At 44.3% G+C, this 14,677-nt stretch overlaps 1 protein-coding gene across 1 annotated transcript; it reads right to left on the bottom strand.

Moving 5' to 3' along the window:
• Positions 1-483: 483 nt before the first annotated feature.
• LOC145348654 (putative G-protein coupled receptor 139) lies at positions 484-2,710 on the bottom strand. The gene is made up of 2 exons (XM_080196820.1): positions 2,647-2,710; positions 484-1,382 (listed from the first exon to the last, which is right to left on the bottom strand). The coding sequence occupies exons 1-2, from the start codon at positions 2,708-2,710 to the stop codon at positions 484-486; spliced, it is 963 nt and encodes a 320-aa protein (XP_080052946.1).
• Positions 2,711-14,677: the final 11,967 nt, after the last annotated feature.

The raw sequence follows: 14,677 nt of genomic DNA, 5'->3' as shown, positions 1-14,677 counted from the left end.
TCTGTCCAGGCTAACTCATGACATCACGTTCTGGCACCAGTTCATCTTGTTCAGACAGTGAATAAACCCTATTCATGAAACATGATTAAGTGTTCTAAGCGTACTTTCCAACCCAAACTTTCACTGGTAAAACTTGTATATTTCCAAGGTCCAATTATTACCTCCAAATATGGCTTCATACTAATATATTTTTACTATTGTGCCTAGTAAAAAACAGCTTTTGGCTAAAGCGAACAATATTCTTTAAAATCAATAATAATAATTGAAAATATCAGCATATGCATCTAACAATCAGAATCACCCGTTCGAATCAACTACTGCATCTCATCGCTGTAAACTGATTCTTGTTACCTAAAAACTTATTTTAAAGTCATTTAACTGAATGCTGCTAGTTTTGTCAGTGACTTCATGTCTACTGATTTAAAAATCTTACCACCTCATGAAGGGTTCCACTTGCAAACTCCTCACCTTTTTTCAGTTTCATTAATTTAGTAACTGAAGAATTGATGCAACCATATTTGTGATCAAATTCTTGAACTGCTCCCTGAATTTTGACTGAGTTACCCCATAAATGAAAGCATTTGTGCAACAGTTTAAACTCAGCAACATAACTGCGACTTCTGAAAAGATATATAAAGAATCATTGTAATATTCAGGACTAATTCCTGTCAAGTTATAATATATGAAATCGATAACATATAAAAGCCACAGAAAAATGAAGCTTCCGGATATGGTGAAGAGTAAAACCATAGACTTCCTTCTGCTTTCCATCTCTGGATCATTGTGATTCTCTCCATTGTTTTTACATCTCAGCTCCTTACGGACTCGACTGGTTACTAAAATGTATCTGACTGTCAGAGCATTGCAAAGCAGAATTAAAGCATATGGTAGCAATGGTGTTAAAATCTTATCAAACCAGTCAAATCCAACCCATGCAGGATCTGTATGATAGCTTGGTTTTGCAACACAGAACCAAGGGATGTTATCAATTATCTCTCCAGGTTCAGATGTAAAGTAGAAAGGAACATCTTTTAAACAGAGAAGAATGCAAGTTGTTGCCAGGACGATAGTCGCAGTCCTCTTAGTACAGTATTTAGCTTTCAGCTTCTGGCAACATATGGCCACAAATCGGTCAAAGGAGAAAGCGACGGTGAACCAGACGGAACATTCAGTTGCTGCATAAAAGAGGACAATACTAACACTACACACAGGCGTGATGCTTAGGAAAGACACTGGGAAATAATATGAACTTATCCGCCACATTATGATCCCAGTGATAATGACCAGTAGATCCGCCGTTGCCATGGATACCAGGTATCGCGTTGTGCACATGGAGAGGCCACACTTACCCCGGGACAGGATCACAATCACGACTAAATTAACTGTAATGAGGGAAAAAGAGACCAGGAATTAATGAATGAAGAATTTTCATGTCGGGTCACGGGTTAAAAATATTTAAAAAAATTTACCAGGGTGGCACAGTGCTGCCTCACAGTGCCAGGGACTGGAGTTCAATTACAGCTTCGGGTCACTGACTAGGTGGAAGTTGCACTGGCCCCTAATTTGTGTGGGTTTCCTCTGCAAGCTCTGGTTTCGTCCCACGGTCCAAACATGTGTGGGTTAGATTAGTTTCGGGGGATTAGCAGGGTAAATATGAGGGATAACGAGAACAGAGCTTGGATGGAATTGTGTTTGGCACAGGCTCGATGGGACGAATGGCCTCCTTCTACATTATTGGGATTTTATGATCTCACCCCCACCAGCAACCACCACTTTGTCCGTAGGTGAGTTTTGTCAGTGGGCAATCAGCCCATCTGCTTCAGTATTAGAATGGATTTGTCAGCCTCTGGATTGTTCTGTTGCACAGTTTAAGTTTACTGGTCACAGGGTTTGAGAGTGAGGAGAAACATGGGGAACAATATAAGTAGACATCTGGTAAATTCCATAGACAGTCACCCAAGCCCAGAACTCAATCCAGGTCCTATTGCTCTGAAGCATGAGTGGTAACTGTTGCGCCACTGTGCCATAGTAGATTGAGAATCCACTGATGTAAAATGCTCATCTGAATTATTTAATGAGATGGCCACAGTTAAAGGGAGTATCTAGTACTCTGAAATGCAGTGGAAAAGAGTGAGGATAGTTCCAGTTTGGTATTTAATTGTAAAATAAATGTGCACATCAATGTGAACTGTTCATTGAAATAGAATGAAGTCTGGGGATGGACCAATGGGGTCCCATGATCTGTGTGAATACAGGTTCCACTTCCCCACCACGGTCCAAAGATATACAGGTTAGGTGTCTTGTCCAAACTAGACTGTCGCTCGGTGTCCAAAGATGTGAAGGTAAGGGATGTTAGCACTGTTAACACGCGGGGATAGGGCCTAGGTGAGATGCTCTTCCACAGACTTGAGGCAGGCTCAATGGGCCAAATGTCCTCCTTCTGTCCAGTAGGGGTAGGGATTTTATTATAATTGAGGGGAGACAGCGTGCAAAAGGAAGGTATAATTTCAGCAGGTCATTCAAGGCATTTGACTTAAAGTAATATCAGTGATCTGTGGGATGGTAACAAATAGATTAGTATATAACACTGAATCAGAAACCAGGGCACACACAAAGATTTACATCAATTCAGTGATTGTCACTTACCAGGAACACCAACAACAGCAAGAATCATGTAGTATATTTTCCTGATGCTGTGAAATGTTTCCATGCTTTCGCGTCTGTAGTGATCTGCTCCTCTGTGTGTCAGTAATTGCACTGTATAAAACACTTAAGAACTGATGACACTTAAAGGATCTTTACTTTCTACCCAGTGGGATTAAATTGATGTTGCAACAATGTTAAAGTAGATTCTTGAAAAACAAACAGGTGACACGTCATGAAAGCTGAGTTACGTCCCTGTTTTGGTAGGACATATTTACCATTGAGATCGGATTAGACAATTAAAACCAGTTTTGCTCACATTAATTAAGGACAAATGGAACCTGTATTCACACAGAACATGGGACCCCATTGGTCCATCTCCAGACCTCATTCTATTTCAATGAACAGTTCACATTGCTGTGCACATTTATTTTACTATTAAATACCAAACTGGAACTATCCTCACTCTTTTCCACTGCATTTGAGAATTTTAGATACTCCCTTTTACTGTGGCCATCTCATTAAATAATTCAAGTGAGCATTTTACATCAGTGGACTCTCAATCTACTATGGCATGATAACATAACAGTTACCACTCGTGCTTCAGAGCAATAGGACCTGGATTCAGTTCCGGCCTTGGGTGACTGTCTATGGAATTTACAAATTCTGCCCATGTCTGCGTGGATTTTCTCCGAGCGCTCGGTTTTCTCCCACAGTCCAACATTGCTGCGCAGGTTAGGTGGAATGGCCATGCTAAGTCACCCCTTAGTGTCCTCGGATATGTAGGTTAGGCGGCTTGGCAGGATAAATGCATGGGGTTACCGGCTTGAGGGATAATGGGGGATGGATTGACCTGGTGAGGTGTTCTTTGTGCAAGTCCATGCTGACTCATTGGGCCAAATGGCCCCCTGCTGCACTGTAGGGATTCTATGATTGAATAGTGCCCTCAAACTAATTTGAACCACAGACGGGACTTTGAGTATTTACTGATTTCAGCTGTACACAATGTTCAATTGAAAGGGAGTAATGCGGCCAATTTATGATAACTCGGCCTAATATGACATTATGCTGAGAAATTGTGACATCATCCCGAAGTCATACAGTCCTGAATGTAAATGTAAGGCAGGAAAGGCAGCTCATCAGTTCTGGTTTTGAGTTTGAGACTAGATGGAAAGTGTCATTAGGAAGCATGTGGGGTCGCAAAATTGATTGAAGAAAGAATTGTATCAGTGAGGATGGGATGACGTGCTAAAGGGGTCATCGATCCAAACCATGTGGGTTGAGGTGAGGAATGAAAAGGACACCATTTCACTGTTAGGATTGCACATTAGATTCAACAAACAGAGAGATAGAAGGACAAATATGAAGACACATCTCTGGGAAGCACAGTAAAAACAATTTGGCAGTAATATCATTTTAAGCACCATAATCACAATGCATTAAAATTAGTGTGAAAGGGAGAAATGGAGTAGAATTCTTAAAACACACTCAGGACAACATACACATATACTTGCACAGCCAGTACAAGATGTGACAGTTATAGACAATGAGATGTATCCAGCACATTTAAGAAAGAGAACCAGGTGTTATGGCCGAGCTAGTGGGACTGTGTCAATCTGGGACCTTGTCACTGCCAGACTGGCATTCTGACACTGCCGATCCGGTGCCTACTGTTGATATTAAACTGACTGCTATGTAATTGTTTGGCTTATCCTTACAATCTATTTTGAGCAGTGGCATAATTTTAACAGTGTTACAGTCTTTGGGGCATTTCCTCTGAGTCAAGGGAAGACTGAACAATTATGGCCAGTAACCTTATAATTTCTGCTTTCTCTTTCTTAAATGTGCTGGATACATCTCATTCAGTTCGTTGTCTTGTCAATTGTTATTACCGACAGTTGACATGCAATAACTCCCCATTATATTTGAAGATTGTGAAACACAAACCAAGCCCGCTCTCTCAGGTCTATATAAACACTGTAGTATCCTGTATCAAAGAGTTCTCCGCGGTGACCTGGTCAGACAAAGAACAACACACAAGAATGGTATGATTAGAAGAAAACTCTGAGTGCTGTGAGATAACCTCTAGAATATTCACTCCCTGCTTCCAGTCTAGAAAGACAAGTTATTCATGGCGATTGGCGTTCATCAGTCAGCTGATGGTCAAGTGTAATGCTGTATGAAGTGCTTCTGAAGAATAGACTGTGTTGGAATGAGAGCTTTCTAATCAGCAGCATTGCCTCAAAAAACGCTTAGGCAGGCTTCTTTAATAGCAGTACCAGACCACGCACCTTCACCAAATGTAAGGACAGGGGGAACGGATGCATGACAACAGCATCACCCCCAAGTTCAGTTCACCACGTCCCCCAGCCCCAGCTCCCCAACGCCACAAGTCGCACAAGCTCCTGCTCGGAAATATATATATTGCTTCAACTGTTACTGGGTCACACTCCTGGAACTCATTCCCAAATGGTGCTGTGAGTGGATCAATAGTGCACAGGCTGCAGCGGTTGAAGGAGAAGGCACGGGGATGTCTTCTCAGAGTAACTAGAGCTGGGAATAAATGAATGAAATAAAAACCAGTTTGCAGCCAGTTCATCCAGCTGCCAGTTTCAGAGAACATACAGCGTTCCATTCTGACAATCCAAAATTGGACATTGTGGGCACAATGCTGTTTGCCAAAGTATTACTAAGCCTAGCTTCCCAAATCCATTCTGATGAAGAGGAACAGAGATTATTATATGTCTTGATGAGTTGCATTTAGATATACATTTAGTTAAATTGATATTGAAATTAGTTTACTTGCTGCTGCATTTGTGGTGACAAAAATAGCATGGGATTAATGAAAAAAAAGGGCCCAAGACTCTTCACAAGAACATGCACACATTTCAACACCAAGCCCCTTAGAGAGATTTGAGGACAGGTGGTCAGAAACTTGCTCAAAAACTTTGAAGAAACTGATAAAGGAGAAGGGAGATGTCGAGATTTTGAGAGGTTTAGGATGGGAATGTTGAAGCTTTGGGCTTAAGCAGCTGAAAGCGCAACCACCAATGGAGTGATTAAGAATCTGGGCTGTGCAATGGAACAGGGTCTAGAGAAATACATAGATCTTAGAGGAGTGTATGTTTGCATGAGTTATGGAAGGAGGGTGGGGTCGTACGTAGGGAAAGTGGAGAACATAAGAACATAAGAACATAAGAAATAGGAGCAGAAGTAGGCCATCTAGCCCTTCAAGCTTGCCCCGCCATTCAATAAGATCATGGCGGATCTGAAGTGGCTCAGTTCCACTTTCCCACCTTCTCCCCATAACCCTTAATCCCCTTGCCTATCAAAAACCTATCTACCCGCGTCTTAAATATATTTAGCGAGGCAGCCTCCACCACTTCACCGGGCAGAGAATTCCAGAGGTTCACCACCCTTTGAGTGAAGAAGTTCCGTCTCAGCTCTGTTCTAAACTGCCCCCCCCTTATCTTGAGGCTGTGCCCTCTAGTCCTACTGTCCTTTCTGAGCGGGAAGAGCCTCTCCACCTATATCCTATCCATCCCATTCATCATCTTATACGTCTCAATGAGATCTCCCCTCATTCTTCTAATCTCTAACGAGTACAAGCCTAGTTTATTCAGCCTCTCCTCATAGCTCAACCCCCTCAGCTCCGGTATCAGCCTAGTAAACCTCCTCTGCACTCCCTCCAAGGCGAAAATATCCTTGCGTAAGTGCAGCGACCAAAACTGCACACAGTACTCCAGCTGCGGCCTCACCAGTGCCCTGTGCAGTTGCAGCAAGATCTCCCAACTTTTATATTCAATCCCCCTTGCTATGAAGGCCAGCATCCCATTCGCCTTCCTGACCACCTGCTGCACCTGTAGGCTGGGTTTTTGTGACCATGCACAAGGACCCTGAGGTCCCTCTGCACTGCCGCCTGCTGCAGTTTTTCACCATGTAAGTAATAGTCCTTCCTACCATTATTCCTACCAAAGTGGACAACTTCACACTTGCCAACATTAAATTTGATTTGCCAGTTCCTGGCCCATTTGCCCAGCCTATCTAGATCCTTCTGCAGACTTTCCACACCCTCCGCACAATTTGCCGTTCCACCAATCTTGGAGAAGTTGAGTGCCATATGATTTTATTTGTTATTGTCACATGCATTAGGATAAAATGGAAAATATTGTTTCTTGCATGCTATACAGACAAAACACACTGCTGATAGAGCACATAGAGGATATAAGACACATCTTGATAAGTACATATGGGGAGTGAATAAAGGGATATGGGCCGAGCAAGTGCAGAATGTTTTATCGCAGTTTATTTCGGGCATCATGATTGGGACTGGCTTGGAGTAGTGAAGGTCCAGTTCCTGTGCTGTACTTTTCTTTGTTCTTTGCACATAGGGCAGAAGGAAATGAGCGGGTGCAGAATATAAAATTACAGTCACAGCTAGCGTGTGGAGAAATACCAACTTAATATAAGGTAGGTCCATTCATAAGCCTGATGGTAGCAGTCGGTTAGTGTGTGATCTCAGACTTTTGTAATTTTTTCCCGACGGGAGTAGGTGGAAGAGAGTATGCCTGGGGTGTGTGTGGTCTGCGAGAATGCTGGGGGGGTTGAGGTGGAGCCCGACATCATCAGTATACTTGTGACAAGGAATGCTGTGCCTTCAGATGATGTCTCTAAGTGGCAATGATGTAGATGAGAAATGGGAGGAACCAAGGATAAATTTTAGTGCGAGAAAGGGTTGCAGGGCTGATGGGGGCGGGGGGGGGGGGGGGGGGGTTGGATTTGGGTACCCTCAGGTAAGGATGCGGAATTGGAAAGAGAAAACTGCTGCTGATTCCCTGGCTAGAATTAGACAAAAATGCAATGAAATTGGTGAAATCCCATCCTACTGGATGGCAATGGGAGGGTTATTTGAGGGGAATCGCCATCCTTGTGTTGGACTCTCACCCACCAGGAGTGGACCCTCTGTATATGCATAGGAGCACCCAGGGGAGGTTGTATTGTCATGATACCTTCATGAGATTACTAACCTGAGACCCATGTTAATCCTCCAACAAACCGGCGTAAATTTCCAACAATGGTGAAACTTGAATTCCATAAAGAAATCTGGAGTTAAAAGTCTAACGATGACCATAATACCATTGCCGATTGTTGTAAATGGCATCCGATTGAGTAGTTTCCCTTTAGGGAAGGAAATCTGCCACTCTCACCCAATTTGGCCTACATTTGTCTCTGGGCCACAGCAATGCAGTTGGCTCTGAAATGCTCCCTTGAAGTGGCTGAGCAAGACATTCAGTTCAATGTTAATCAGGGGTGCATGAGAAATACTGGCTGAGCCAGCGACATCTCATGAGTGATTTCTTGAAAACTTGCAGGATGGCAGCATGCCCATATCCCACGATCAGAGATTCTCTGGGAATTGGGCCATCTGCACCCCGGGATCAGACAATATCTCTGCAACTCAGCCTATACCCGGAACAAATACTCTGTCCAGAACGGGACTCCTGGATTGCCCAGATCCAAAGCTGCTTTATAAGGAGAATATGACAGACCTGTTTTGGGAAAGCTCTCACGTCTTCCTCCTCTGTGTAGAAGCCAAACCTGTTAATCAATGCGATTGTAGGGTTGAAACGGTCCAGAGTCCAGAATCAGACTGCTTAGTGGACGATTGTGAAGCAATTGGGAGATCGGTTGACATGCAGCCCCCCAATGTGATGCCTCACAATTGTGGGCTCCGACACCCCCTGGATATCAACAGCCTGACCCCCTTCCCCGCATCAACCCCCACCTCCAAATTCTGAATTCCTCTTTTGTCCCCATCTACTTTCTCCCAGCCTGTTATGAGCCCTGGGGTCCCCAGCCCCGAGAGTTCTCCTCTTGACACTGCCCAGTTCATGGTTGGCACTGACAGTGTGCCAAATTGGAAGTGCCAGGGTGCCCCTTGGGTAGTGCCATTTTGCCAGGCAGTGCCAGAGTACCCCTGGGCACTCCCAGTTTTTCAGACTGGCACCGCCAAGGTAGCTGGCTGGCCCTGCCCAAGGTGCACTGCCCCCCCCCGCCCCCCCCCCCCCCATTCCCAGCCTCTTCGGGGGGGGGGGGGGGGGGGAGGGGCTTCAATGGCCTGAAGTCCCACGAATGAGGCCAGGCCCACATTGCTGGGGACAATCTGTGATCCCCGATTGTGTGGACCTCCACTAGCGAGGTCGGAATCATAAATGAACCTGGTCAACATTGTCACGGGCTTGCTAAATAGTTTAAATTAGGATATAAATATTTGAATCAGCCTCCTCCCATTCCTGGCACAAGGCTAATTATGTCAGAAAAAAAACATCGCCTGGAAGATTAGGACCGGCGTTCAATTTTTGGCCTCCTGCTGAAATTTCAGGTCCTTGGAGTTGCAGAGTTGATGGAGATGAACTTAATAGTTGCAATGCACTCAAGTCCGTCGTGGAGAAAAGGGAGGGAGATGGAACGGTAATTTACAAAGGCAATAGGGTTAGGGCCAGATTTAAAGATGAGGGAGTGGTTAGAGCAGAGTCCAATGAGTGAGGGAGGGAGCCTTAAGAGAGAGAACAGTTAACAATTTCAGCCACCGTGGGAAACCAAGGCGGGAGTTGCCACTGTTTACCTGAGCAGCCACCCATGTGCGAAGCTATCGAATTCTGTCCCAGTTCGGATCCCTCGCCCCGGCTGCGAGTCACCCACCACAGCATCTGGGCTGGATACATCCAGACACATACAATCCCCACCAATGTTGAAGCGAAAGAGAGAGAAATAGCAATCAAAAACACACGGAAAATATATGACTCAATAAAATGTATCCAACCAAAATAAAAATCAATTCACAGAAATAAAAATTTGCAACCACTTGAAAATGTATGATTAGTGATTCCAAATATTCTACCGCACGTTTATTGGTGTCAGACTTCAACTTCCTATTGTTTCCCACTCTTCAATTTAAATTTAAATGCCCTACTTTGAGCTGTTGCAGTCTTCCTCAGTATTGACGATTTCCCTCACACTCTCAGCCATCCCCGTTTCGAAGCCCACCCTATCCATATGGGAGAGTTGGTTGCACATAAACGGGAACATTTTCTGTTATTTTCGTCATGCTAGGAACTCAACAATTTGAGTAAAGTGAAAAGTAACCATTAACTTAGACAGCTGGAAACAAAATAAAAGGCTGATCTTGACTGCAGCGGAAATATCGATGGGCTCAGTCCTGATTTGACAGTCCGAGAATGAATGGGAAACCGTTACATATAATCCCTACACTACAGAAGAAAGCTATTCAGTCCATCAAGTCTGCACCGACAATCCCACTTGGCCTTGTCCCCGTAACCCCACATATATACCCCGTTAATCCCTCTAATCGTTGCATCCTGGGATACAATGGATCAATTTAGCATGACCGATGTACGTAATCTCCACACACCTTTGGACTGTGGGAGGAAACCGGAGCATTCAGAGGAAGCCCACACAGACGCAGGGAGAATGTGCAAACTCCACACAGATAGTGACCTAAGCCGGGAATCGAACCCAGGTCCCTGCAACTGTGAGGCAGCAGTGCTGATCACTTGTGCCACCGTGTCAGCTTACAGTGATGTAAGCCCTCCCTAATTTTGAGGAAAGAGACGCAGAGATATTTTCAGTTTCTTTTAGTGAGACGGGTATTAGCAGGTGGGTTGGTAGAAAGCAAACTGGACATTGCTTATCCAAAGCAGATTGATGGCAAATCTCCACTTAAGTCTTGTTTTCTGAATTGACGGATGTGTGATGGCGGAAAAGGCTACTTGTGCGAACCACTGCTAATTTGCACACTCTGCACGTAGCCAGGGCTGAGCTTACATTGAACTTGAGAAGGTAAAGCAAAGTAAGTTAGATTGTTGGATACGGGCACTGAGACTTTTTGGCAGAAATTGATCCAGTTCTTCTCTTGATATGGTTTACCCATCGATGTCCCACTCGGATCAATGCTCCAACTTCATGTCTGACATTTCCCAGGGAGTTAATAGTTTTGTTATAAAGCTGTTGAAACCCTCAGCATATCGCCCACTCGCTCAGGGAGCATTGGAAGGACACCGCCAGGCTCGATAAACCATGACTAGGGCCATACTGTCAAGACAGGACTAGAGAACCCCTACAGTGCAGAGCAAGGCTATTTGGCCCATTCGGTCTGCACCCATTCATTGAAAGCGCACCATGCACTGCCCACTCCACCCATCCCCTCAAACCCGTGCTAAGCCGCAAAACCTGCATATTTTTGGAATGATGGAGGAAACAGGAGCACTCAGCGTAAACCCAGGCAGACATGGGGGGATTTGCAAACTCCACGCAGTCACTCAGGACTGGAATTTAACCCGGGTTGCTGGCATTGTGAGGCAGCAGTGCTGAAGACTGTGCCACCGTGTCACCATCTCAGATGCATCTGCACCTGGGGGTGTAAGTCCATTTTTGCTTGAGAATGCACATGAGGTGGGAGCTGTTCTGAAACTACTCAAGGTATTTAAAACCTAGGGATAAATAGTGCATTGTAGAATTTTAATCTAGATGAAGGAGTGGCTCACAATGCCTGCATTGTCCCTCTACAATGCCGTAAAGCTTCCAAAATGACCATGAAGAAATGGTCAGACAAGGAAGCCAAGACTCAAACCTTTCAGATAGGGAGTTATGTGTTAATAGTGCTTTGATCTCAGTTCAGTGGTCCATATAAAGTCGTCATACTAATTAAAAAATATATTCTTGGGATGCAGGCGCCGCTGGCTGGGCCAGCATATATTACCCACCCCTAATTGCCTTGAGGAAATAGTGCCTTTCTGAATTCCTGCGATATATTTCTCTTCGTAGAGGGATCAATAACGTGGGGGGGGGGGGGGGGGGAGCTGTAAGGTGAGGGATGGGAGATTTAGAGGGCATTTGTGGACTTTTTTTTACACTGATGGTGATGGTACATTGGAAGTCACAGCCTGTCCGTGTGGCAGAGGACAGAGCCCTCACAACGTTGAAGAAGCATTTAGATGGGTACTTGAAAATCCACAGCATACATGGCCAAGGATCAAGTGCTGGAAAATTGGATGGCCTCCTAATGGACAGCGCAGACACGATGGACCGATGGACCTCTTGCTGTGGTGTAAAACACTGTGACCAGACAGTATAAGCTCATCCACAGTGACAGGGCTGAGTTTGGGAGGTAACTATTTGATTAACACCCCTGATCGCAGGGAATAAAATCGGCAAGGCCATAGCAGACTCTTGATGCAATATCAGCATGTGGGAGAAAGATAAGCAAATAATGGTATGTAAGGCCAACAGGACAGTGGAGGACAAAGGACACAGTGAGGATGAGGCAGAAATCTGGTTAGCTAACACAGAACTATTAGGGGGATTGGATCATGCTTTTGCATTGAAATGCAGAAAACAAGATCTAACGCAGTTTCTCAGAGAATTGCAAGGAGTGTATCGTTTTATTTCTGGGACCTTCATCATGCGTGATGTGGATGCAGCAAAATTCTCTCCTATAAAACAATATATTTACCGTTTGATAAACCGGCTGTGGTGAAAGCAGAGCTCAAGTGCATGCTGAAAAATCACCGCATTGAATCCAGCCAAACAGCTTGAGATCCCCAGTCGTGTTAATGCTTAAACCAGATTGTTGGGCCAGATTCTGGATCGGCTACCAATGAGCCAGTGCAGTGACAAAGGCAGATACCTAGTTCCTCGCTTGGAAGTTTGCATTGGCCAAGAGGAGGTGTCAGGGGTAAGTTTTTCACTCAGAGGGTGGTGAGTGAGTGGGATCGGCTGCCGTCGGTGGTGGTAGAGGCGAACTCGCTGGGGTCTTTTAAGAGACTTCTGGATGAGTACATGGGATTCAATGGGATTGAGAGTTATAGATAGGCCTAGTAGGTAGGGATATGATTGGCGCAACTTGTGGCCGAAGGGCCTGTTTGTGCTGGAGTGTTCTATGTTCTATATTCTATGTTCCATGGAGCTCCAACGAAGGGCCATCCAGACTCAAAGCATTGGCTCTATTCTCTCTCCATTGATGCTCTGAAATTTTCCAGAATTTTCTATTGTTGTGGACGTGCATTTGTGTCTTACTAAAACAAACGTGCTGAAAGAATATTGACATATTCCTTTTACACCCAGATACCAAGAATAATTCAGCCTTCCTCACTGCAGGCGGTCTTTTCCAAGGCCCAATGACTCCATTCACGCTAAAATAAATACCCCAACAGCTTTTCACATTGCAATGAACCACGTACCAGCCAGTGTGTCCTAACTGTGTGACTTACTCTGATGATATATTAATATACAGTGACACTTGGAAAGGTCACTTGCAGCAGCTACAAGTCCTGTTCGCAAAACTACGGCCAACTGAAATGGAAAAGAACACTTACCGAATGCGAATTTTTAGCAGGGCTGGCAACGTGCCTAAGGGATATATAATCCCAACAAATGGATTAAGAGGCTGGCCATTCCGTTCATCAAGTCCGCACTTACTCTCGAGACAGTATTGAACCCCGGTTCCTCACACTATGAGGCAGAAGTGATCATCGAGGTGCCACTGCGCTCCCATCAATGGGGACTCGTTTGGGGTTTTAACAGATCTCTCTTGCACATTCGCTCATTGCAACACCCAAAGTAAGAATCATGCCCCCGGACCAACCAATCTTCCTTGATGGAGAAGTTAGGACAAGTACTGCCAATAACAACAAGATTACCGACAGTGGTGGTGGTCCATAACGCTAACCGAGGGAGCGTGGGGATTCTATAGATTAGTGGAGATTTGTAGCAAATTCCAGCACCACAGCCACTCAGTTGAAGGCCTTGTTACAAAAGAAATGCAAAGCATTGTGAACCTGACAGTTCTTAGTATCTTCTGAAAGGACACAAGCACAGTTAACCAGTGTTCAAATTTCGCTAAACCCTTCAACTTAACAACTGATGTTGGTAACCAGAGAGTAGATGCATTTCTGTTGCAAAAAAAATAGGCGCAGAATAGCCAGGGGGGACACTTTTCAAAAAGTTAAATCAACACCAAGACAGATACTAAGTTAAGGAGGAGGAAGCCTTGGGCATACTATTCCCTCTTGAACATGTTGAAGTGTATGCTTGCATGGATGCAGGGAGACACTGATACATACTGATCCCAACCCAGGGGTGTTTGTAGAACAATAGAAACCAGAATGCCAGACTATTATGATAAATTTATTATAGTCTCATCACTTAAAACGTGTCTCCATTACCGAAAAATTACAATATAATTGACGATTCTGTAATTTAACTTTGCTTCGTATTGTCTAAAAGGCAAACTGATATAAGGAATGACTATCAGTTTTGCATTAAAACGTGAATGAATATATGTGCTTTAGTATTTTTGTCAGCGTACACTGCAGTGAAACACAAAATATTATAGTGTATCATTTCTCCAGGAAAGTTAGCGTCAAGAATGCATGCATCACAGAAAATAGATAATCTTCAAAGTCTAAGAACATTTTGGAAGTAGTTGTGTTTTCAAAAATACACCACTTCTTAAACCATTAACACAAGGACATCGGTTACTGTAGTTGTGGAAAGTCAGCATTTAAAAGGAGAGACAATTGAACAGTTTTAAATAAGCCGGAAACCTCTCGGCTGTGGAAAATGTCTTACAGAAGTGATGGTTAAGGTTTTGAAAACCATAAAGAAATGCATAGAACGCTAATCCCTCTGACCTACGATTCAAAGGGGCAATTTTTTTTAGCATGGCCAGTCAACCTAACTGGCACATCTTTGGGCTGTAGGAAGGAACGGAGCACCCAGAGGAAACCCACACAGACACGAGGAGAATGTGCAAACTCCACACAGAGAGTGAAAGAGGAAAGGGAATGAGAGACAGGGGAACGGAATGGGGGAACGGAGGTGGTTAATGATAACGTAGAATGGGGGGAGAAAGAAGGGAGGAAGTAGCTAATGTAGGATGGGAGGGGAATTCAGCCCTGGAAAATATGAAGAAAGTGGAGGAATGGCTCTTAGAGGGAGGGGTAGGGAATTGAAA

The sequence above is a fragment of the Carcharhinus amblyrhynchos genome, chromosome 9 (genome assembly GCF_965287045.1).
Source record: "Carcharhinus amblyrhynchos chromosome 9, sCarAmb.v2.hapA, whole genome shotgun sequence".
NCBI classification, from domain to species: domain Eukaryota; kingdom Metazoa; phylum Chordata; class Chondrichthyes; order Carcharhiniformes; family Carcharhinidae; genus Carcharhinus; species Carcharhinus amblyrhynchos.
This window is presented reverse-complemented; position numbering and strand designations above follow the sequence as displayed.